The sequence below is a fragment of the Catharus ustulatus genome, chromosome 2 (genome assembly GCF_009819885.2).
Source record: "Catharus ustulatus isolate bCatUst1 chromosome 2, bCatUst1.pri.v2, whole genome shotgun sequence".
Taxonomy (NCBI): Eukaryota; Metazoa; Chordata; class Aves; order Passeriformes; family Turdidae; genus Catharus; species Catharus ustulatus.
This window is the reverse complement of record NC_046222.1, coordinates 109,236,162-109,262,747: the sequence shown is the minus strand read 5'-3', so window position 1 is coordinate 109,262,747 and position 26,586 is coordinate 109,236,162. Positions and strand designations below refer to the sequence as shown.

General features: G+C 38.9%; 1 protein-coding gene across 4 annotated transcripts in view; it reads left to right on the top strand.

Annotated features, from left to right (window-relative positions):
- Positions 1 to 26,586, top strand: part of SH3KBP1 (SH3 domain containing kinase binding protein 1) — a 212,591-nt gene that overhangs the window by 154,391 nt on the left and 31,614 nt on the right. For all 4 annotated transcript variants that reach the window (XR_004416976.1, XM_033051162.1, XM_033051163.2 and 1 more), the window contains 3 exons: positions 3,570 to 3,664; positions 20,711 to 20,812; positions 25,195 to 25,246. Coding sequence is in view for 3 of the 4 variants with exons in the window: in XM_033051162.1 (XP_032907053.1) it covers positions 3,570 to 3,664; positions 20,711 to 20,812; positions 25,195 to 25,246 (249 nt within the window). In the remaining variant the exon portion in view is untranslated. The remainder of the gene's footprint in view (positions 1 to 3,569; positions 3,665 to 20,710; positions 20,813 to 25,194; positions 25,247 to 26,586) is intronic.

Genomic DNA, 26,586 nt, shown 5'->3' with positions numbered 1-26,586 from the left:
AAAATTCAATTTTTGCTTTTTACCACAAGCAAGTTTGTAAAAGCATTCAGTCCAAGGAAGTTTGCAGTCTCAGAAAACTGGTGAATGTTCCAATTGCTGTGTTCAGCACAAAAATATCATTCTAGCTTGGACCTCAAGTACTTTCACTTTTGCCTGGGATGGCAGTGTCCCAGTCTTGAGCTGCTGAACAAAACAGATACTGTGCCATCCTCCAAGGAATGAGACTTACTTCCTGATCATCAACTGGTATTTCAGATGCTGAAACCACACCCCTCTCTCCATTCTTGTCTATCTGGGTCTTCCGCCTGAAAGACAATTCGAATACCCAGTCTTCAAATAGCAAGTGAGACCTGAGGGAGGCTTATCTGTTTTAGGACTTAGGATACCCAAGCCCTTTGCTATCCAAAGCATTTTTAACCTGAAACACATGGGATTCATCCACACCTTGAGCGGAAGCTGCACTGCAGATATCCTGTCAGAGTGATGCTGTAGTGGCTGTTTGCAGTTTTTTAGCTGTACTTTGTCTTGGCTTCCCAGTTAACCTTGAGTTGATGCTGTTATTGAATGGAGGATCAGTGGATATGTCTGAGAACGGATGTTCTGGAATGATCCTTCTTGGGCTCAGGTGTTGTTTACCTCTGAGAATCCAGTCAGTTCTGTATCCCAAAAAAGAAATGCTAAGCCTGTTCCCATCAACTAGAGACTTGCCTGAGTGTGAAGCACACAGCTTCTTTAGTGCAGTATTACATTTACGTCAACTCTGGACTAATTCACTGATCTATTATTTAGCACAGCTGCTTTTCAGAGTCTGGATATAGTCAGAATGGGAAAAAAGCCCCAAGATGGTAATTTAAGGTAGCATGTCACTGAAGTGTAAAATGTGCTGAATCTCATATTTATTATCTACATGCTGCTTTGCATCCACCTAAGTTAGTGTGTGTCAGCTTTCTATCAGCTTTTACATAAAATGTTATATTGTCTCAAAGACAATGTAGTGAGCAGGTGCAACATCCTAGCCAAGTGCACAAGGAGACATCCCAACCCTTGCTCAGAATCCAGTAAAGCAGGAGTTAGACACCCCATTCATCCTCTGAATCTGAGTTGTCACCTGGTGGTTCTCACATGCCCAGTGTTTTGGACAAGCCATCAGATGTTTGTTTCGTAGTGTTCTCTGCTTTCAGAACAGTGAAAATGTTTTTTTTTATCTTGCTCACTTCTTTTCCCTCAAAACTTTGGTTCATTGTCTTAATCTGAATTTTGTTTCTTCAGAGAGAAAGTGTGGTAAGTTGACCCCAGACAGCAGCTGTGCTCAACCCCGTCACTTGCTCCCCATAGGAGAGAGAGCAGAGCAAGAAAAAGCAAGAAAATTCATGAATAGACAGTTTGATAAACAAATGAAAGGGAAATAAAGAGAGGCAAAACAAATGCAACCACCATTCAGTAGGTCAATTCATTCACCACCTACAGTGGATCAATGTCCAGCCAGTCTCCAAGGAATGGAAACGTCCTAGACCAACACCCCCAAGGCCTACCCATTTTTATTGGTGAGCAGGAGCCTTATGGCACAGAATATCCCTTTACTCATCTTGGGTCAGATGCTGTGTCCCCTCCAGCTTCTTGCCCACCCTGGCCTACTTGGGGGATAGAAAAGAGGGGGGAAAAAAGAAACGTGTATATGTATGCTGGCAATAGCCAAAGCACCAGTGCAGTTTTAGTGGCAAATCCAAAGTGCAGCACCATATGGGCGGCTGTGTAGAAAATTAACTCTATCTCAGTCAGACCTAATACAGGGCATGGCCAGAAAACCAATTGCAGTTGTCATGGGTAAATTCAAACATTCATGTTCAGAATAAGAGATGTGTGAAGCTGAAGAAATTAATGTTTTCTTGAACCAATGACACATAAAATTTATCCTGTTTCTGAGTGACAGAACTGAAGAAGAGCTTTCCTGTTCCCTTCTAGCACTATCTAATCTCTCAAGCTGATAGTGCTAACAGAGAGCAAACTTTCAGATGCACATTTCTGGGCTGCTTCTTTATGACTGATATTCCTCTCACTAAACTTTAGAAGTTTGGATGGAGCTGTCAGAGCCCTAAGTTTGGGTTATAATTATGAGTTTGGTATCTGAACTTTTGGGAGGGGTGGTCCCACTGGAGATCTGTCACTGCTGTCCAGGGAGTTCAAATCATGGCTCAGCTAATCAAATGTAGGTGTCTGCTCTTGGAGTCGGGAGGGGCTCTCAAGGCTTCGCTGATTTTAGTGACTTCATCCCCATCAACTGTAGTGCACTGACCAGGTTGGTTTCTAACATCAGATGCCTGAATCTAAATTCAGACACAAGGCCAAAGCTTGGGGGCTGAAATCAGTAGCCTGCATCTGGAGCTGTTTGAGATACCCCCAGGGTATTTTGTTTTGACCTGCCTCCAGCTGTCAGGCCAGAGGGACCTGGCAATTCCATCGGTGCAGCCGTACTATGCATGTGTCTTACATACCCATGAGTGTATGAAAAGGCACTTTGTGTCTGGGCAGCTGCACTGACCCCCTGGTGGAGCCTCAGATACCCTCAAGTGTGATAATGCAGGTTCTCATTATAGTAAGTATAAAAAAATAAGTCATGTTTCAAATGAATTTGTGTTTCTGTGGCTTGCCAGTACTTCTCTGCATTGAATATGGAAGTTGACTAGATATAGAGGTCATCAAAACTGAGACAGTTAAAGTGAGGTGAGCATTTCTACAAAATCACGTCTTCTACAAACAGGCAAGCAGTTTACTTGGTCCTTTTAGACCTGCTGTCTTAGAGTATCACATATCTTTATGTATAGTTTCACAGCTGTGAAACATATTCCCTTTTTATTTGTAAGGCACATTGACATACTCATCTGTTGCACAGCAACATGTGAGTAACTGCTTTTCATGAAAACTGCTTTTTATGATTTCTGAGTAGGAGTGCTGGCTTCTGTATTTTCCAGATGAAAGTTGAGATAATGCCCTTATTTATAGACAGTAAAGGAAAAAGGGTCAAGGAAACTTCAGAGTAATACTCAAAACTCTTACACTGAGTGTACAGGTGGTTTAGTAATTAATGCATTAGCATTTATTAATGTATTATTTATTGTTGTACCATCTTTATAGATTCATAAATATCTTTTTTCTTGCACACAAGGGGATAGATAAACTATGTCAACCTACTGCATCCTTTATACTTCCAGTTTATGTGGTCTAGTGAGAGGCCATACCAGTGGAACTATGGAAAGAAGTGTCAGATACAGACTTACTCTAAGGGAAAGACTTTGTGGCAGGTTGCTGTCTGGAGCAGTTTCACTTGAGATGATGGTTCTAAGGGCTACAGAGCTGACTCCCTGGATGACGTGTGTGGGAATGCTTATCAGCATGCAGTTTTTTAAATATTTCATATTGCTTATGAAGGTCTGAAATACAAAGAGAAAGATGGCAAGGAAATAAGGCAGCACAAAGAGACACTAATGGAATATTTTATGAAGATTATTCACCCTTGAATAAGCAGTTGGTATAAAGTGATAATTTATCACAGTGAATGTTCTTCCTTTCAGACAAGGAGTATTGCAAAGTGATATTTCCATACGAAGCACAGAACGATGATGAACTCACAATCCGGGAAGGTGATGTTGTCACACTTATCAGTAAGGTAAAAGCAATATTTTTCTCCTGTAAGCAGTGATGCAGTTTTTTTAATTGACATAAGTTAATTGCCATAAAATTAGTATTTGTGCCTATAGTATTGTTGCTAAACCAATGCCAGTTTGACAGTGAAACATTACACAGACTTCAGAGCCCTACATCTCCCTTCCTCTTGTGCTTTAGAGCCTTCCCCTGATAATGAATGTTAAGCAAAGAGCAGCCAATGTGTACTCTTGAGTCTACAAATTTATACAATTAATTTTAATTTGAATCTGCTGGCAGATCAACATAAATTGAGCCCTGTAACATAATGGCTTAGAGAATAAACTGGAAGATTCAGGAAAGCAGCAGCTTTGAATATCTCTCTTTGGTGCACAAGTTAGTTTTCTTGAAGGAATTGCGAATTAGATTTTTGTGTTAGATTGAGGCAATGTAACTTGCTGAATAAAACATTTAAAATTTAGCCACCCTTTACATTCTGGTAAAGCAGAAAAGGATGACAGAACAGAAAAGAAATAGTGTTAGATCTATGTTTTTTCTAAAATTATGTGAAATTATTCAAGATTAGAAATGAAAAAACAGTGCCAGGATTTTTGATAAATCTTCAAAAGCCATAGAGTGAGATGGTGAGTAAACAGTTGATTTTCCTTTAGAAGAGCTGTGCACCATGTTATAAAGAGCAGATTATAATTTAGGTGCACTTAATTTCCTGATCCTGTTTAAAGACTTTGCCATTTGTTTAAAAGTTTTTGATTGCTGGACATAAATAAACACTAGAAAAGGCTGTGGATTTTCCATGAGGAAGATGAATCATAACAATGTACACAATACTGCTGCTCTTGTTTGTGCTTTCATGAAAGTAAAAGAATTAATTCTATAATTGATGTGTTATTAAAAATTGTTACTTGACTGAACAATTTGGCACTGGGTGAAAAAACCCCAAAATCTTGGAAAGTACATCTAGGGCAGTGTTTACCACATACTAAACTGTTTTCAATCCTAAAGGACATCTTCTTTGTTCTGAACAATATGCATGTAACCAAAGAAAAGTAATCAGACATTTGGTAGGAAGATAAACTGCAAATGTAAAAATAAATTGTGTACATTAAATATCCTTTAATGAGTTCCCTCATTGACTTTTGTTTGGCTGTTTGTAGAGCTGTGTAGCTTTGCCTGATTTAGAATGTTCTCATGTGAGTATTTAACAGTGTTTCTGATCATGAAAATGGCTTTTAAGATGTTGCTCCTGTCCACTTCATGCTTTATTGACCAGAATGATTTAATTTCCCAAGATGGCTGGTCTCTGGGTGGAGCTGTGTTCATCAGCAAGCATAGATAAAAAGACAAGTACATTACTGAGGTTTCTATGTGAGATTTCATTTGCTTGCTTTTTCCCATTTTCTTCTTCCCTCTGCCTCTGACCTCACAGTGGAAGGATATTTATCTTTTATAATAACTACGCTGATGACTTGACCATATTGATCAGTTTTCCAAATACAGAGAGAATGGTTTGGAATAGTAAATGCACTGTTCTCTAGCCCTGTCCTTCTACTCTCCAGTGATATCAAGCCACTGCAGACATTTTATTTAATTTTCTGTTCTTTTCTGTGTCATGCCACATCTATGAACACTTACATAAACCCATGCCTCTAGAGAGTGGGGGATCTCAATGCACAAAAGCCTGGAGTTTCTTTATGGATGCTTTTTTATGCAGTGTCTGAACTGATCTGAGCCACCGAAGAAACGGTGCTTAACAAGCAGTCACTTTTGTGCTTTGCAGAGCTCATTGCAGTCAGACTTGTGGGGTTTCTTCATCTGTTTTTAACACAATTAAAAAATAAAATTCAGGCTATGTGGAGTCAGGGTCTTTGCTGCAGAGTTCTGAAAACAGTGAGGTTTCCTTTATGCTCTACCACACAATGCAGTAACTTTATTTTAGTCCAGATCTTCTGAAGCAGATGTCTGTAGTCATCTTTCTTTTAGTCAGCAATAACAAAGTCAGCTTCACCCTTTTGCCCACCGATGGCTTCTGCTAGAGAGTTGCCTGGAGTTCAAATTCCCAGGCTTACATGACCAATTAGTGAGCCCTGCTAAGAGGCATCAAAGAGAAACATATGGAATGCTTCAGAAATTATTATCATTGCTTTGCTTTGCTTTGCTTTGCTATCAGATTACAGAGTTTCTTTTAATTTATTTGTAATGATTTGTTTTACAGGTTATGCTTTCTATGCTGGAGAGCATTAGACAGCACTTATTCTTCCCAATTATCTAGATTCAAAGAGAGAAGATTGGTACTTTTAAGGAAACAGATGGGTGTCACAGTACTTCCTACAACCACAGATGCATTATTGTAAAATAATGTATTTTGTTGAAATCACTGAAACCAAAAAGTGATATAGATTCCCAACATAAAAAGTCTGCCACTAGACTAGTCTGTTTTTCCACAGTTAGATCCATAGGAGTGTTAAAGACTCATATTTTTAATTCATGCTGAATTTGCTTTTAATTGAAAACAACAGCATTGATGAGAATGTGTGGGAGTGGCTGAAGTAATGAGTGAGTGACAGAAGAATGGGAGAGAAATCTCATGAAAAGAATGTAAAATGCATTACAATAATCTTAAAAGAACAAAGATGAGATAGCACTTGAGAGGTGCTAAGACAAAATGGGATGTACCAAATGGGGAACTTCCTACAAGAGACAGTGTACAGGTGCACACAGTGTGACAGTGGGTATGTGAGGAAGCTGTTAGTCTAATATTTGTCTTAAAATGCTAGGACCTAATTTTATGAAAAGGTGTAGAATCAGTAAATACAGAATTCAGTCTTGCCATATTCACAGTATCCACAGATAAAAGGGATAAGAGCAGATTTCTCTCTTATTCAGTTGCATTAGTTATAAAAGTCTCTTTGTCAAGATCATAAAATCAAGATCATGAAATAGCTTTGTAATATAAAGAGCAAACTTTTTGTGTGTGTGTGTGATGGCCTTTGCAGACTCTTTTTCAAGTTCTCACTGTTTTGATGGATGTTGAGATCTCGAATCACAAGTTGGTCAGAACTTGTCAGTAGGTCTCTGTGATAAGAGAATTTGGATATCTGTGGTTTTTTTGAAATAGCTAAAGAGTGCTTTGAACGGATTTGCTGAATCACAAGTGATCTCCCTAATCACATACAGAATGTGCTGGAAAGGTTTATTAAAGTGCTGAAGAAAGTCAGAAAAGATCAGTCAGAAAGATCACCTACAGGTCAGAATGGTCTGTATTTGGGGAGATACAGAGGGAAGGATGACATTATGCAAAAAACTGATAACCAAAATTAATTGCCAATTATTTAGAAAATATACACCATGAGATAAAGTCCAAACATATCTTAGTTAAAATGTCCCTAAAAGACTGAAGAAAAGGAGAAACTTCACATATATCCATTCCTTTTTTCTTTTTTTCTTTTCTTCTTTTCCCTAGTGAAGTAAATACACTTGTAAATACCTAGAAAAGTTTTTATTTATTAATAGGTGAAATTAGAAGTGGGCAAATGGTAGTCTTTTAATTCCTTCATGCGGAATAATGTAAAAAGCCTGAAAATATTGGTCAGAATGTTAACAGAAGGTAAAAAACTTTATCTTACAAGGCAATAAACTAATAGACCTTTCTGCTTTGCAAAAAAGGAGTCTTAAGAAAAATGCACCTTTGAAAGAAAGAGAATAAAAAGCAAAATACAGTAATTTTACTTGAACAGTTAAGGTGATGGTTGTGCATTTTGATGATTAGATATTTTAATAAGATTAAAATTATGAATTGTAACAGGCCATGAGATTGACAATGTAGATTATTTTTGTATTGTCAAACATTTGTGTTCCTTAGGTATCTTTTTTTGGTGTCATCAAAATATTCCTGACAGCATTTGGGTATGGGCAAGAACACTGGTAATAACTACACCCTGCAGCTGAAGGACAGTGAGGACAGTGGCAAACAGGTCTTCTATCATGGTCAAATATTCATTTTGAAGATTGTATTTGTAATAAATTCTGTTTCTTCTAAGCAGCAGAAGATTCATGTGACATTTTCAATTGTCATAATGAAAATTTTACAGGACTTTTTATTGCAGCCTTCTTAGATGTAGCTATTGTAAGCTACTTTTCTACAAATTTATTATAACACTGATAAATTATGACAAAATGCATAGAATTCTAAAGACTTCACTGGCACACAGAAAATGACCTGTGTGAAGAATCAATAGAAATAGCTACATAATTTCAAAGCAAATAAGTCAAGCACACACTGGCAGCTGTGCACTCATTCAAAGGCAGTTTTACTTGCAAGGATGTAAACAAGATTTCATTTTAGTGCATCAATCTACCTGAGCTGTAGGCAGTAAGAGACCACTTTTTTCCCAGGAGTAAAAATGGTCTGGACAAATAAAATTATCTGCTTCAAAAATAATTGCAGATTTGAAAAGCTGGCAGCAATAGAAAGATATCCTCATCTGAACCCTTATTATCAATGGACAGCACTGATATCAGCAGCAATTCTGCTAATTCTGAATTTAGAAGGTGGTTTTGCCAATGCTATTCAATTAGTACTGGTAAAGTTACTGCATTGGTATCATGACAGGCACAGCAGGATAATTACTAGTGAAAAACTTACATGACCATTTATCTGGTCTAGATATTTAATGGGATATTTAATGGCAATTTGTAGAGCTAAATTTTGTGCTGGGGGGCAAAGAGCCACAAACCTAGTTTTAAAAATCAGCATAACAGCAATCACTTTTTACAAAGCTCCTATTTGCTTTTGGTGTTGTTGTTAATAATTTATTGTGAGATATGCAAGTTTTGTGGTTCAAAATGCAGCACATTTAGCCACTTCCTGCCCTGAAGCATATGCAGTCGAGTGATAAGAGAGACTCGTAAGTATAGGTGAGTAGAAGAGTATAAAGAACCAATTCAATGAGATTCAGTCTTGACAGTCTCTTTCATCATGTCCTTTGCTCACTGCTGCAGTGTTGCTCTGTGTTTTTGTCCCTGTAAGAGCACAGAATCCGGTCTTATGCGGAGTGTTCAACACTTCCCAATCCTCAGGGTAGCCACAAGACAGTTAATTTAACCCTGTATTTATAGGCAGTCACTGGAGCGTGGCCCTTTTGCCAAAACAATTCTACTGCTTTTCTCTCTCACAACATCTTTAAATGCTCATCCTGGTGCAGGAGGTAACTGTCCAGAGCACTTTCTTTAGCTGAGCCATTGGCAAGGCAAACTCATCTGGGCAGGGTTGTGAAGGAAAACAGCTGCTCTGACGGATGCAGGAGGCTCCTAAAGGGATAAAATAGTAAGTGCTATGTTAAAGAATCTTGCCAGGGAGTTGAGGCCATGAGCAGGGGAAGGAGGAGGACACAGACAGTGGGATAGAGAAGGACACTTGCTGATACTTAGTCGAACATTTCGCTGTCCTGGAAAGTCACTAGGTTTTCCAGAATTTTTTTTCTGTGGGGTTTTATTAATTGCTGAATTTTTCTGTACACTTTTAATTACAAACAGCACACACATTTTACAAACCTTGGCTATAGAAATATGTGAAGGAATTAAAAATTTTAAGTTTTTCTTTAAATATGGAGTAATGGGTAGGTATCACTAATTCTTCTTTATTAAGATAAAATCTTCACCATTTTCCCATCTATGGGTAAAAACAAACCAACAGAGTGATAATATTTGAGGTCATTAAAAGTGCACCTAATTGGCAAGAAGACAGAATTTTTCTGTCAGCTAAAGAAGGTATCTTTCAAAATCAAGTTTAAGATTGTCTCTTTCTTCCTTTGAAAGAAAGGAAAAAATAAGTCACATTTCATGATAGTCAGGTAATTTTGTTTTTCCTTGATAGACAACTAAAATTAGCTTTAAGCTCAATTTTAGAAATAAGTTTACTAATATAACCATGCAAAAAATTTAGGCTATGCAGGGGAAAGTGTGATCTGATTTAATAAAATAAAAATACATCTTTCTGTCAGAGCAACACAATGGACTTTTGTTGACACTTAATATTTGGTCATGCAGATGCCCCTTTTTGGGGTTTTAATGCAAGATATATTGCACATTTGTAACTTCTGCAGCAATCTTGCATGCAGAAGGAATACAGTAAGTAAGCATTTAATAATGCCCAGCTTTAAGAAGGCTTTTATGATAGCTTTAAGAATGCTTTTATGGCGCTTTGTGTTTAAAGAGAAGCATGTAAGCAATAAAGGCACTTACTTCTTGCTTCTGGAAATAAATAGGTATTTCCCTCAGAAAGAACAATACCATAAAGGCTCCTGAGATATCCATGAATTATTCATCATTGGCCAGACCTAATAGCCGTACCTAATCTGCTTTTTGTGTTGCTTGTCCCCTACCCTTCACTACTTCCCTTGGCACCAGTTTTTCCCCCAGGACATCCTGCCTCCTCCTCTGATTGGGAAACCTGCTTGTATCACCCTGCTGATTCCATACAAGAAATTATTTTCACGTTGTGCATGCTGAGGGTGCAGTTTTACATGATGGATGGAAGGCTGCTAAAAGGGATGGTTCTGCTGCCCTTTCACCTTGCAGCTGGCAACCACAGGACAGGCAGGGGGCTGTGAGCAGAGATGGTGATGGAGGATGGGGCTGTCCCAGCAGCTTGCTGAGAGGTTGGTGTAGCAGTAGGGTCGCTTTTCCCTGACCTGAAACTTTCCTCTGTAGGTCTTGACTAATAGGAATCAGAAGGTTTGGAATCTTTCTGGGTTTCAAGCCATGGTGCCACGAGGGATGGCAGCTGGGGTAGGTCTTGCAAAACGAGCCCTGTTTGACATACCTCCAATGTGTACAGCAAGTGCCTGGGTAAAACTTGTGTCATTGCACAGAAGCATGAGTGTTTCCTCAAGTGAGTGGTATCAAGCAGTTACATAAAACTTGGGGGCACACTGATGATCGAGTAAATAAATGTTCATTTTCTGAAATTGTTATATACTCAGTAAATCATGGGAAATAGACTCTGAGTAGTTCCTCTTGCTTGAGCCTTGTCCTTGGCCAAGACTTTTAAACATTTATAAATAATTTTGTAACATTTATTCGTATCTTCCAGTATTTCTTGACTGCTGTGATTAGCACTGGGGCATTAAGGTCTCTGTAGAGACAAAGCTTGACAATGTTTATTCAGGAACCAGGTGCAGCTGACTTTTCATTGGTACCTATAGAAATATTACTGCAACATACATATTTGAGCTAAGCACTTAAATAAGCTGTTAAATCTGTGATTAGCCCAAGGAGAGTGCAACAGCCAGCACTCAAATGCTGATCTCATTAGTACATTAAAATATTTTTTAAGTACACACTGCAGTTCTCTTTTCCTGTTCTTGTTACCACCAACTGTGGTGCTACGGCAGTGACTTCAAAAGAAGGGGATTCTTTTGTTCGTGGGAAGTCCCCAGTTTGAATTTTGACAAACACAAGTTTTTCACCAAGCTATGTAGGTGAAGTGGCAGGATCCCTCACGCATGCAATGCTTCAAGATTCACATCATTTGAAAGGCATTTTGTTTGTAAGTATGTGTAACACAGCCAAGCTAATCTAAAAAGGTGACATATTTTGAGATAAAAAAGGAAAGCTTTTTTTCTGCTTAGAAAAGATATTGCTGAAATGCTGAGGTGTCTGGAAAACTGTGATTATTGCTCACAGTGTGGGCTTTAGAATCACTGCTTAGCTTCATCCTTCCTTTTATTCTGAGTGTTGGGCTCACCTGCTGGTTTGATGGTATTATCTGAAGTCCAGCCTTTTCAGGGCAGGGAAAGCTCTTTCAAGGGGAAGTAAAAATGCACATACAGTGCCAAGTAATTAGTAATTGTAATTAGGAAGCTAGTCCTAAGATGTCTTCAATCTAAGTAGTAATAGCATTAAATAATCTTTCAAATGTTCTGTTCAAGGTTTTTATAATCTTTCTAAATACGGAAATTGTAATTACGTAAATATTTTATCTTGGTTCATCAGAGGCATAAATTATGTCTGTTACTAGCACCACCTTTCATGTTTGTGTTGGCTAATTTAGTTTTAATTTGAGTATTGGAGTGTTAGAGTTTTATGATGTGGAACATATTTATTTCTCCACGATAATTCTGCTGACTGAACATTGTAAATGAAGTGAATCCTCAGAAGAGATTGTTTTGTTCAATAAGCAACTTCATTCTTCCTGTTTGTACAAATATTTCATCAAAGCTTTTTAGCCTCATTACTGATTAAACTATTTAGTCACAGAATGTAAAGTCAAAAGATTAGACCTAGCCTGAAACAGATTTAACAGAAAAAAAAATACATCTACTCTATTAGACCCTCTGCTCTAATGTCCTGGGTATTGCAGGTCATTCATTATTCTCAGCCAGTTTCTTTTTTGCAGGGTTCAATAACCTGGGCCAAATGTTGAACAGACTTTGTCATCTGGAGAGGTGTCTTCTTGCTGTGCCTTCCAGTAAAAACTACAGCCAGGAAAGAGCAGTGTAACCAGAGCTGAAATATGTCTAATTTCTGACTATCTCTCCTGTTTCCTTCCATACAGGGTTGACAGGAGGATTTCTTAGTAGAGTCTTGGGAGCTTGGGGATAAATAAAAATTTTACTGTTTGACTCCGTAAGCTTTGAAAGATGCAACTGGCATTATCAGATGTGAGGTTCTGTATGGCTTGGGCATGAGAGCTGGCAGGAGCTGGGAAGGATCCATGCAGGACTTGGGACTTTTGGGATGCGTTAAGAATTTGAGCAGGACAAACCTCTGGGTTAGGGGCCAGACTGGGAGGTTTCCTTTAATGCTTTTCTTTCAATATTTCATAATCTACGTGTATTTGCAAGGAGTGTGTTAAGGGAAAATGGATTTTCTCCAGGACTGCTTCAGAAGACAAATTCAGGCTGTCTCTTTTATCTAAATTATCTCATATTAGGTAGTTGTTAAGACATTCATTCTGTCTTTTGACAGATTTTAAAATCATGTTTCTGCCAAAGAGTACTTGATTAGTAACCAGATTCTCTAAATCATAACCATTTTCTTTAACAGAATTTTAAAAATTTTGCCCTTTATTGTACTGCAAGTCTCAATCCCAGTAACTGAGCTTATAGTTAGTAACAAACCTTGATCATTTGGAGAAGTCCTAGGTAGCACAATGTGAATGTAATGTAAGAGATACTTTCCTTCATTCATTGATAGTTTATCAAATTTAATGAGAATTGATGAAGATTCTAAAATCAATTATTTTCTAACTCTTAAAATAAACTTGGATTTTGAGAATGATCCGTCTTGGTTTCAGCACTATGACACTGAATGTAGCAAGAATTTCTAAAGAAGCATATTTTAATATTATTAAAATGTTTTTTTCACCCTGATTTAACATGATTTTGTTGTTTCCCCTAAATGCTGAGTTGTATTAATGAAGATCTGATGTGGTTTTAATGATGGTTTGAAAATCACAGAGCCCATCCAGTGCCCTTCTCTGGTGTCTGTGAGGGTTGGGACTCCTTTGCCCCAGAGCTGCAGTGAAGCCTGGAGGCCCCACAGGTGCCCTGTGAGGGTGGGCAGAGGACTTGTCCTCCAGGTTTGTCTTTCTATGAGGCCTTTAATCCTCAAATTCAGAAATCTTTATATGTTGCATGTATCTCTTTGTGTATTATGGCTGATGTCTTAAAAACTTCAATAGACACATTTTGTTTGCATTAAAGGTGGTTTGTTTTTCTTTAAATGATGATGTTGGCTAGCTGTTGTCAAATTCTTCTGGAGAGATGCTTACAATGGGATTAGCAGTAACTTAATGGGGGGCTGCCAGCACAGCAGAGCTGACACATGAAAGCTCCCAGTGCAAGCATAAGAGGGATTCATGACTTTCTGAATAATGTGGCTTTTCCATCTCACATTCTTCTTGGTGAGAACCAGCTTTAGAAGAGCAGAAGGAAAGCAGAGATTTAATGAATACAAATGCCAGCTGCTGGGATTGATTTTTATTATTTTGTAAGGAAATATGTCTTCTAATAGAGATTTGCAGAAAAATAATACTTTCTTAAACCCTGCACCATTATGGTGTATCTCAGAACAGGTACTACAGTACCTGGGGGCCTGTTTTTTCTTGTTCTTAGTGTTGCTTTGTATCTTGGCTGTAATGATGAAATCTGTGTGATTGAATGTTTCTGAATGAAAAGCTTTTGATCAAAGACCTGAAAAACCCCAGTTGTGGGTTGTCTAAACTATAGCTTCACATTTTAGCAGTATTGCAAAGTACCATCATGTTCAGAGGACCAGACTATGCAGCTCCCTCAGAAAAACAGAAGTCCTATTTACAGATGAGAAGATTGGCCTTTTCCAGATGTACTTCTTCAAGAGTTTACACAGCTGCAGTTCAAGTCATGGATAGGAGAGAAGATAATTACATAACTTATTACTAATTTTGTGACCTTGGGGAATATAAAAAAATCTCTCATTTACTTATACTGACAAAAGCCTTCCTCTTCACTAGCTCACTAGGGGCAGCTTGGAAGGTAGATTAGGGAGGGGAGAGATGAACTTGGGTAGGGCACTCCCTGAAGTTGTCAGTCCTTCCAGTTGTCAGAGGAGGGGAGTGGGTGCTGCCTTGAAGGCCTGGCTGCTTTGGAGGAAAAGGCAGGAAACATCTTTGCCCCTAAAATTAAATGGAAAGCATGGCTCCAGCCATGGATGCCTGCTTCCTCTCAGGCTTCCTTGTATTTTGGTAAAGCTGCAGAAATTGCTCAGCTGTTCAGGTAGATTCCCAGTATCAGATGGCTGTTAATGCTGGCCAGAGCAATCTTGATGCACTTGCGGCTGGCTGCAGTGGTGATTGTGATACAAGTCCAGTGGGCTTCTGAACACATTATAATAGAGCCAAGTAGCTACAGGTTTTTATTTAAGTGTTTAAGAACAGTCTCGTAGCATACAGTAACTCTCCTGTAAATGGTTTCAAGAAAAAAAAGAGTGGAAAAAAAAAAGCGTAGAATAATACATAGTACTTGGAAGAAAGTCTGGAGCATGTCTGACATTTAAATTATAGTAATCTTGCATGCTTTATTGACTCTTGGTAAAATAATTTAAAAAAACCTCCAAATAGTAGAGTTTTATTATAATTATATTCACAACCAGAAGTGCTGCTTTGCATTTTCAGCAAAAATACTGGTTTGCTTCATGTTCCTTTTATCTGGCTCAGGCCTAGAGTGCAAATAGCAGTGTGGGCTAGAAATAAACCCATCTTTAATATCCAAGTCTATTTTCTCGAGAGAGCTTTATATGAAATAAGAACCCTTCTGTCCTCCTGCCTCCTTGGAGCAGAGGGAGAGGCTGGGAAGCTCTAAGAATTTCCATCAGGGAGAGTTCAGTCATGTTTGCATAGTGGGTAATCAGTCACCACCAGGCTTGTAGCTGGGACACAGCTTGGCATGAGAGACATGTCACCTGCCGAGTATGAACTTGAGTCTTTTGGTTTCATGGTCTTGAATGTGGTATCAGGTACTAAAGGGGACTGACAGCTCTGCCTTATCCTCCTCCACTGTCACCTCTTTTACCATCCAATAAAACAAGGATGGTGTTTGACTGAAGGGAAGTTTGTGTTCTTGGCTGGTGAGCAGCTGCACTCCTGCACTAGGGAGGAGACATGGGCCAGGGTTGTGTCAGTGGTGTCTGTCTGGGTACAGCTGCTTCTGTGCAGAGTGTGCAGTATTTGTCAGACTGCAGAGCACAAGGTGCTTTATGCTGGGCTTTTTGTTCAATCTCCACCATCTTCTGCTTTTTTCCTGTTGAAGGGAAGGAACAGCGCAGTGTGTGCTCTAATACAGAGCAGTAGTTTTGCTGCTAAGAAATCTTTGAATGTAAGATACTGTGTGCATAAGAGACCAAGCAATGTCATGATTCTTTCACCCAGAAGAGGAGCAAGTATCACTCTACTGTTTTATGACTTGACTTCATCAGTTTGAGAGTGGCTGCAGGATCACTGCAGTTGCTGAAAGGTGACTAAGCCATGATCTTATGCTGTCAACCTTACTGCTGTATCTCACTGTATTTCAGTTCCTTTCAGTAACAGTGTGAGAAATCTGGTGCTCCAAATGGAAACTTTCTTTGTCCATGTTTGTGGGAACCCAAGACATCCTTCTGGCTTCCCTGGACAGCTCGAGACCCTGGCAGGGGGCTCAGGAACCTTGGCATAGTGCCCAGAACCCCTGTGCCTTTGATTTCTCTCCCTGGGAAAAACTACCATGAAGAATTACAAGTCACAAAAAATAAGCAGAGTGTAAGTTAGATTATTACAAGGTGAAAAAGTAGGTTTTTAAGATTGTTTATAATAAGGGTGTGGGGTCAAGATGAAGGAATTTGGGTGTGTTCTGTCCTTATTTCTCCTTCTTCCTAGCATCCATCTTCTGGGTGATGTTGGCATTTTTAGATTGGTTTAGAGTAGAACTAGACTGTACAATATAAGTGATAGGTATTGGAAGATAATTGTAAATAATGTTTATGTAGTTTATAGTATAAAAAGATAATTCTGTCCCGGAGTGGGCAGTGTGGCTGAGGCTGACTAGCTGGAAGGACTATGGCTAGTCAGGGAAAGAACTTCTAGATGAGATAAAAGAAACCACCTCTGGAAACAACTGAAGACGTCTCCCGACTCTTTCTTCAGTGCTCAGGCTGGAACACAGAGACTCTAAAACAACACAGGTGGCTGGCTCAGGCTCCAGAGACACCACCGACCACACATGTTAAAATATCTCCGCGTGGCTTTTGGCTGATCTCTCTACTCATGGATCTCTCTCTCCCTCCTCTGTCCCTACTCTTTTAGTCACCACAGACATGAGTTTCAGAGTAGAACTATGGTTTTGCCTTTCTTGTTTTACCATTGGTTTGGGTTTGTATTTTATTTTCTGTTTTGATGCTCCCTTCTGACAAAAAAGTTTGTTTTCTCCAGATGATTCTCTCTTCCAATTTTATTCACAACTTGCATGTCTCACTGCTAATTCCATGAAGAATAGTTCTTATTCTTCACATCAAGAAATGACCTGATGTATTTTAGTTCATGTTTGTGTATACTCATACAATTCCTGGCAACATGTTGACAAAAGGTAGCTATATTCTGATTTTCTAGTAGTTTCCATTTCTCCCAAATTTTCCCTTTCCTCTGACTTATGTAAGTGTTCCAGCCCAGCCTGACATTTTAGTACCTTATATTTTGTGTAATATTTATTTCTTACAAAGTTTAAACATCTCAAAAATTCCTCAACACTTTAGTCTTTCCCTTTGCTATGTTTTGTCCAATTTTTGCCCAAATATTTAGCTCTAAATGAGTGTTGCTAGTAAATCCAGTGTATTCAGTGTTTTATCCTTTATTTGGGAACTGCTAAGCTTGGAATTAGAATGGTTGTTGAATGGATGTGACAGCTGGAATCACACCCTGCCTTCCCTGGGGCTGGCCCAGCAGGCAGACAGGCTGCATGACATGGAGAATTCCCTGTCCTCGCTCTGCCCGGCTGAAGTGACTGAAGGGACAGGGACAGTGGCAGCAGGTTCCTGCCCAGCACAGCAGGAGCATCTCCTCTGTGACTGTCCCACCTGTCCAGGTGCCCTGGCACACTCGGTGTGAGGCTCTCCCAAGTTACAAACCATAGGCCTTGAGCTGTGCCAGAGGAGTTTCAGAATAGATACTAGGAAAAATTTTGTCACCAAGGTCTTGTCAAGCACTTGTCAGGAACTGCCCAAGGAATGGCTGAGTCTCCATCCCTGGAGGTATTTAGAAGACAGGTAGATGTGGCCCTTAAGGACAAAATTTAGAGGTGGACTTGGCAGTGCTGGGATAACAGATGGATTTGGTGATCTTAGAGGTCATTTTCATCCTAAACTGTTTTATGATTTTACTTCACTAGAAATGAGGATAAAACCAAGATTTATATTTTAATGAGAAAATACCAAAATCTCCCTGAAGATAATTTTAATTTTTCTGTTTCATGAATCTGCCTTTGCTTGAACAATCCAAGTTCCAAGTGGGGAAATTGTTTAGTTCAGCAACACCTGCTTGGCAATGTGAACCAGCAGATTTCTCTAAGGTCTTTGATGGCACTGTCACTGCCATGAGAACATGTGTATACTCTCCAAAATAAGCTTTGGTAGGAGCTGATTTTTACAGTAGCTAAATGTTGATCCAGCTACCACTTAACTTGATGAATTTCAGTACTTGGAGTATCTTTTTTGCCATGTGTTAGTCCTTCAGTTTTGTAAATATTTTGTGAGGTTTTTTTCCTTAAAGGAAACCAAAATGCATTTCTAGTACTTGGAATACATTTTCTTCTTTGAACTTTGGGGATATTTCATCATCTGATTTTTGTTTGCTTGTTATATGAGTCTGACAGGATAACATGGAGATAAAGCAGAGATCCATTTGGTTTGTTAATAATTTTTGAGTTATTAATAAAGATTTGTCAGTCTTGATGCTGGATTGTTTGACAGCTTTTCTATAAAATTAGCATTTTGAAATTACAGCCATTTTGCTGTACTGGAACACATGAACACAAAATATGTTAAAAAGACAATATGGTTAAGATTGCATGGCTGATGGCAATCTGGAAGAATTGGAGTGGTTTTTGCTCTATGTTCACAAGCAGACACATTGCTTTAATCACACTGCCTTGATTGTGCTTCATAGCTCTGCCCTTTGTCAGTACTTGTGGAAGCTTGTGCAGCTGTAACTCAGGTGTGCTTGTGTGCTGCTCTGTCCCACAATTAAGACCTCACTTCTGCCAGCACCTTGGGTTGGCGTCCGGAGGTTGCTGGGGCATGGCAAGCCTGCAGTTGTGGGGAGCAGGAGAGGGCACCACCACGGAGATTCTTCATCAGATTGCATCAGTAGCTTTTAACTTCCAAAATCTCTTTATTTTTTTCTCAGTGACCCATAAGCCTCCTCTTGCAAGTGAAGTAAATGAGAAAATTAAAGAGAAAAACTGCCTAAAGAGATTTACTTACTGTATGAAAATCTGCTGTGGTGATTGGCTGTATAAGCCTGAGTGACAAGCTGGAGAGAGAGAAAAAGCAAACCTGCAGCTATTTGGGATTTATGAATGTGTGACACAGCAGCTTCATGAAAAAAACTGAGCTTTAAAAAAAGCATCAAGGAAAAAATTCACATGTGTTAATAAAATGAAGAAGTAGGAGTAATATTTGTGTTTCCTAAGAGCATAAAAAATCTTACCTAAAAAGCATATATGTGATGTCTTGTGCTGTTCAGTCAGGATTATTACCTAGTGCTAAGCTGTGCAATCAGTTGAAGCACAAGCTTTTCGTCTCTGGATCCTTGAATTATTCTTAATATTTTTCAAAATTTAAATTGGGTCATAAATGTTTAGGCAATTTCAGATTAGTGGCGTAGAGGGTGGAGGGCATTATAAAACACACCATGTGATGGAACACTTGAGTGCACTGATTATTAGGCTGTGCAAGTAGACAGAGCCAAGTGGGAGAGCACCTTCACACCAGGAATGAGGGGTGCTGGCTCTGCAGCAAGAGGAGAACCCTGCACAGTGCCTGCCCATGCCAGGCATGACTGGCTGGTTATCTTGGTCCTCCATGGAGCCCTTGACAGCCCTGTAGGCACTCAGCAGATGTTTTGAAAACATCAGCTGGTCAAGAATCAGCCCTGGTTATCAACAAAGGTCTTACAGAGCTGATAAATACCTCCTAAAGCAAAGATCAGGCATGAGAAAAGATTATTTAAAAAAGCATGAAAGGATTGTTTTGTGCCTGCATTACATCAGAGAAAAATACTGAGATAGGAGTGGGGGAAAAAGCCAAATGCACCAAAACAGACATGATGTAAGAATCCAGGCTCTTCAGCTGCTGTGTTTAGTTAGCACATACTCAGGAGACCAGGAGGACTAAATAAGCTAAATAAAGAGTCTAGAAAAGAGAAGTAACAAAACCCACCCCCAAAGCATAAAAGCAATCTCTAATGCTAGTCTGTTTTCTCTCAGATATCATCCAGTGTTTGTCTATTGTAACTTACAGAAAAATACCAACAGGCACTGTTATTGTGAGCAATGTTTTTAAGACTTGCTATTAAGTACACCTCACTAAGTTAACCTGCATTGTTCTGTTGTCCGTTTAGCAGCTGAAATAAAAGATTTTATGTAAATCAGGAAAGGTTGGCCAGCCTGATGTTGAGCCAACTGCAAAAATTGGCTGAAGTGGTTTTAAGATTGAGCAGACAATGGGTGACTTTCCTGTAATTGTGTTTTGGAAAACAGCTGAGCTGTTTCAGCTTGAGCTTTCAGGAAAAAAGAATGTGGAAAATCTCAACAGGAAATGTTCTATGTAGCAAACACACACACACACACAAAACTGAATATGGAGCACTGAGGACTTAGGGAAAAATTTTAACCTTCTCTAAAATGTTGTGGCTTCTGTTAATATTATTATTTATAACAAAAATAACTATTTTTTATCATTTAGACTTACTGATGTTACTTATTCACTTATCTGTACATTGTTTTGCTATACTCTCTGCATTGTACTGCTTAGAAATGCTGCAGAAAAAGGTGATTCTGATATTAATCAGGTGTATGAGGACTTACTGGAGTGAGATGGAATTCAATAATTCCAATGTGCCAAGCTTTTTTTGAAAGTATAGTAGATAAGTATGGGAAAGTGTGGGAATCTTTTAATCTTCTGTTGTATGATGTTTAATTAAGTTATTGTCTTTCTGCAGAATGAAGTCAGAGACATAAGGTCATGCGAGCTCAAAATGCTGACTTGTTTAATAGATCAAATGGTGAACTAGCATTTTGTTTTAGAAACAGACAAGGTCTTGAGCTCTTACAGCATGTTAATTGTTCTTTCCTAGCTGCTCCATGTGATAATGGAATGCAGGGTGGTTATTGAAGTTTTTGTCTGATAGATTACCCTGTTAACCTGGCACTCCAAATTGTCATAATCTAGCAAACAGGCAGGACATTATGCAAGAGAGTACTTTGCTCAAAAATCTTTTTCGTGCACAAGCACACTGTGGTTTTCATTTTATTTTACTGTTTTGTAGGATTGCATTGATGTGGGTTGGTGGGAAGGAGAACTCAATGGCAGACGAGGTGTTTTTCCAGATAACTTTGTCAAGCTACTCCCTTCAGATTTTGAAAAAGAGGTAAGCAATACATTCTTTCATGTTCATTTGAAAATTCAGAATGAAAGTAGAGCTGAAAGATATCCTCTTTCAGGTAAGTGATTTTGACAAAGTTGTACTTCTCATCTAATAACATAAAAACATAAAGGAAAAAATGTTAAATGGGTTACAAAGCATCCATGAAAAGGATGTGTGGTACTCAAAGTCATATTATGGAGTGTCCTTGAAGGGTTTGATTTGCCCATCCAGTCGCCCCACCTCCACTATGCTGCTCTGAAAGCCCTCTGTCCTGTGTGCTACAAGTTGGAGAGAGAGAAGAACTGAACTGGAGGTCCCAGGACTGAGTTGTGATACAATGATATCCAGAATTCTTAAATCTTCTCCGTTTTTTTATGGTGGAATATGAAAAGTTAGAGTATCACCTGCATGCTGAGGGACAGTAGTCAAGCACTGTTCCAGAACAAAAAGGGTGAAATTTCAACTGTGAACTTTAAAAAATAATAAGCTTTTGGTATCTTACAGGCATGTTTCTTTACCTCTCAGAATTACTAAAAAAGAAGGTATAAAACCAATGAAGAAGTTTTTTCAACTCCTATTTATTTGAAAAGAATGGTATTGTTACTTGCCAGAAAATATTTAGAAATCTTGTGGCTTCCTGGCATAAAGTAATGGATTACTTCCCCCAAAAGTCCATTCCATTTTTAGGAGCCTTTTGAGTCATCAATGGGATATTACAAGCTTGCAGTCAGGCTTTTGATGAGTATTTCACAGTGACAGTGTAAGCTTTCTGTGATAAAACCGAAACTTACTGACGCCCAGCTTCACTCTTTGGCAATAAAATTGGATGCCGACGGCAAAAATTAAATAACTTGGAAAGCTTAATAAAGCAACTATTAAACAACTCACAGAGGCTAACAAGATAATTATTGAAAAGGAAAGGAGAAGAGCAGCAAAAACTGTGGGAGATGAAAAGGCAATTCCACAGCAGTTCATATCCTGGCTTTAGGCCTAAAAAATAAAAGAAGGTGATTTCTAGGAGAGGAAGAAATGAAAACCCTGAAGACAGGGTGAGCCTATTATGAAAGAAAAAAAATCTTTACTGGTATCCACTCTTGTAGTGTAATTATTCAGTCTTTTTGAACTTAAAAATTATGTATCTTTAAAGGGATTTTTAGAATACAATTGAATATTAACTTGTAGAGTAAATTAGATATTCAGACACTTGGAAATTACAACTAGGCTTGCCCTAACTGTGGAGAATAAAATTTTATTAATTTTTGAAATGCCACAGATCTGTCCACTTGAGTAACTGGTAGCAGTATAGACTGTCTGTCTTTGCTTGAATCAGTGCTAAAAGGGAAGGAGATAAATACTTTACCAGTGATTTTGTCAGGTATTTTCTGATGTGATCCAGAAACCTTGGATTCCATCCCATGGTTGGAAAGTATTTGTTGCAGTAGTTCTTCTCTCTGTTTAACAAAAGCTCAGGATCTTTTGCCATCTCCTTGTTCAGTCCCCAATTCTCCAAGCCTGACTTTTCCACACATGCCTACTTGTTCCAGGCCTTTTGTATTCACTCCCTAGTCCCAATCTCCACCTCTCAGGTGGTCTCCATTACAGGATTTTCCCCTGAGCTCACTACCTGAGTCCAAATCACCATCTGGATTTACTTTCTGTCCCTATACCAAATTTCTCTATAAAGCTTTTTTTCATCTCCCCTTTTACTTTTTGTCCCTGCTCTGTAGTTCTATTTTCTTCTTGTCCAACCAGTCCTGGTTTCCTTTCTGTTGGCTTAATTTCTAGTCTGCCTCCATCACCTTCTTGGTTATCTCATTCAGCCACAGCCCCTTGTAAATCCTTCCAGCTTCTCCAGGTTTCCCTAAGGAGTCTTTTAAGGCTCTTTCACACTACACCCTTTCTGACCTTGGTCTGTCCTTTTGAAACAATATATTTCCCTCTTCAGCTTTCAATTAAAGCCCCTTTGTCAAATGAACCATAGGACCCTTTTTCCTTTGTGTATGACTGCATAAGTGCTTTGGTTCAATCGGGAGTGACTGTAGTGTACCTGTCACTTGTCCATCTGCACTTGTTATGCTTTGGAAGACACATCTCAGGGGACATAACTTAGACCCCTTACAGGAGAGAACCAAGGCAAAAGATGTGCTAAGGGAGTGCTGCTGATGTGTGATCAGTCTCACACCACTCCACAATAAAACCCCAAATGCCTGTATTGTACTGTTGAATCCTCAACATCAACTATTTCACTCTGCAGCCTTTATCAGCAGAACTCCTAATGCCTATCACAGGACATTCACTATCTCTGTGTTGTTTCCTTTCCAATTTTTTCTTTTTTTTATTTCTTTCTGCATTTAAACCTTAAACCATGCTGTCCAAATTCTTGTAGAAGTGTCTGTGAGAGTTTAAGGGACTCTATGGACAATGGCCTATGGCAGCCAGGCTGCGGAAGATCATTCTGATCTCCTGAGTTCTTGGCCACAGCTTTCTCAGGTTGATGACAGGAGGTGATCTGGTCGGGGTAAGATGGTAGGAAACTTGAAGGTTGTCGGATGACAACTTTGAGATTCAGGACATTAGACTCACGCTGTCTGTCGCGGCAGTGAGCAGTGGTGGAGTGCCGTGACCTTCTGAGGAAGTGTCCTCAGGCACAGGCATGTCCTCGCTCCCGGGGGAAGTGAGCAGCTCTTTTGTGAGGCCCCGCTTCGGCCAACGCAGGAGAGAGGGACGGGAGCCACGTATGGAGTTCCAATGCAAAGGTTTATTGGTCTTCTTCCTCAGAGGGTTCCTGGGATGAACTAGCTCAAGGGATATGAGGGAGTAGGGTTTATATAGGGGAGAAAGGGAGCGGGGTAGAGCAACTGGCAAATGAACTGAGGGCACAGGGGCGGTACAAAGGGGGAAGGGCCAATAGGGTACAACCGATTAACATATAACAGAGGGGCATACTGGGAATGACTTTTCCATAACCACTAAGAAGAGGGAGTGCTTAAGGGCATTCCCTCCAGGTGAGGGGGGGCAAGTTCTGTGCCAGGTGGGCCATCAACCTCCACACCTGTCTGTGCAAAAACTGGTGTTTTTTTTTTCTCCAGAGATGCATACATTTGCTAGATTTGAGAAAGATCTCTTGGAAGAGTATGTGGCAAGCACTCAGCCTTCAAAACAAACCTGCCCTCTTTCAACACTTAAACCAAGATTTGAGAGTTCTAGGGCAGACACTGAACTAATTACTGCAAGTGAACAAAGCAATTGATCTTTCTCAAAAGCTTCGGCAGATAGATAGAAAATAATTGGGGGCAGAGCAGGGATCAATAAGAGTTTGAGAGAAAATACCAGCCTAAATGGCTGATGGAAGTTTGGCAAAGCTGTGCATATCTGGAAAAATAATTTTATTCCACATTTGTTCTGCAACACAATATACATTGCTACATAGCCAGCAATGTAGTGAAAATGGTTGTGATCAATCTGTAGCAAAGGAAAGAAGGCCTTTCTCAGAAAAAAAAGGATGAACATATGGGAAAAAAATTTCTTTTGCTTAGAATTTCTTTTCTTTATCAATAATCTTGATAGTTTGTTGGGGTTTTTTTAATGTGAGAGATAAAGTATGTCATTTGATCTAGCATGATGCTCCTCTTGGTTTTGTTCTCATTCATGTGGTGACTGCCAGTGTGCTGTGCATGCATTCACACACATCAGCACAGAAGAAAAGCCATCAGTCCCAGCCTGCAGGTGAAGACAAATTGTTCTGGTACTGCCAGAGCCATTGGTGGTCATCAGTCCTACCATTACAGATCTATTAGGAAAATCATCATAACATAGAAGGCAGAAGTATAAAAACAACAGTTTAGTTGGAATAATTTGTTTCATTTCACCACACATCTAAAATTCTGATCATACACAAGTGGAGCTCTAAATATATCCTAGTAAGTGAATAAAGGGTAACCTTTGCTGTATTTCCTGGGTTCTGCATTTGTGGGTCTGAAAATACCTCAGGTTTTGCCACATGTACCTTGGAGTTTATTTGGCTGGTTGGTTTTTTCCCAAAATGGGTAGGAATATTTGCAAGGTTAAATTTTAAAGAAATAGACTTCTTCATTAGATCAAAGGTCATGTAGTCCTCCAGTCTTAGGGTGCATAAAATGAACTTTTTTAACCCCTCAGCACAACATCCAATTGCAAATATAAAAATAATATTTTATTTGTCAGTGCTGTTTTCTCTCTCAAATTTATTTTAATGAAGTTATTTCAGGAGAAATATGTGACAGATCTGTAGTCTCATGACTTGTAATTATTAATGTTGAGCACTTTATGATTAACTTCAACCTCTGTATGAATGAGATTTACAGGCCTTTTGAAGCAACCTGTTTTCTTCTGTTATTAAATTTCAGAGACCGAAGAAACCACCACCTCCATCAGCTCCTGTCATCAAACAAGGATCAGGTAAAGTGCAGTTGATTTTTTACAGCACATCAGTGAGCACATCTCAATCTAAATTAAGTGTATTCAAATTTATCTAGAATTCATCTGTATCAAAATTGACAAGCAGATGTCTAGACAACAACTAATAAATCACAATCAGAATGCAAATAGTTGGTAACCCTGAAAGACTGTGGTGAGCTTTAAATGTATTGCAGTCACCATCTATACCATTTCAAAATAATCTGTTCTGCCTCTTAATCATGTTAAATCAGAGTAAGTCTGATACTTCAGTTTTTCAACATTTTTTGGTTTTGTTCCCTGACAGAAGTCAATTGTGTGCATATTCTTGCAGTACAGACAGAGCATGTGGAGTCTGATAATACCTGCAGGAGGGAACTGCATTCACTACAGATCTGGTTTATTCTGGAGACACAGGGCTTTATAGAATATCTATAAAATAGTGTCATACAGTGGTCTCCTCTGAGTTGCAGTCTAAGTTTTTCAGATCTGCATGAATGCTGGCTGCTCCAGGTTACAGGCCCTAGATTCTTGGTTTTCAATACTTTTATAGCTCTAAGTATGAAACTAAAAGGAGTTACCCTGAATGGTTATGTAGAGAAAGGTGTTGCAAATGTAACAATGGGCTGATTCTGTTTTCCAAACAGATGAGTGCTAGCAAAACTGATTTTGTAATATGTTATACTGAACTGTGTGTAGATACTGAGAGCTAAACATACTTCTATTTGTAATTTTAAAACGACCTCTCCATAATAATTTTTGAAAATGCCTGCATGATTTATTTTCATCATGAAATTTAGAAACAGTTAAAGAATCCACGCACTTGACAGTCCTCAACTCGGAAACCAAATTCCATTTTCATTCATGTAGAAATAAAAATCACAAGGCAGGGGATGCTCTCAGTTTTCATTCCTATTGCAGTTGTGGTGGAAACATAACTGTGGCTAGAATTCCTTAATCCCCTAAGTCCAGTCAGTTTGTAAATACTCTGCAACAGCACTACTGCTTCCCCCACTGCAGGCACACATTAAAAACCAAAACAAATATGTCCAATCTCCAGGTAGTTTTCTTGTTACTGTAGTGTGTTCCAGCTTTTGGTGTTTTAAAAAGTAAATTTTCCTCTCTTACAGACTCAAACTGTTAGTAGAAATGCAACTTGAGCCAATATACAATTGGTGAATCAATATGCTATAATTTAACTAGTCTGAAATTGTCATGCAGTTCTTTGAATACAGAATCATGACCATAAATATTTGTGTTTCTTATTGACATCCCTGGTTTGTTCTTCACTCTGTCTTGAGACTCAAGGAAACATAGATTTGATTTTAAATCAGTAATAGTGT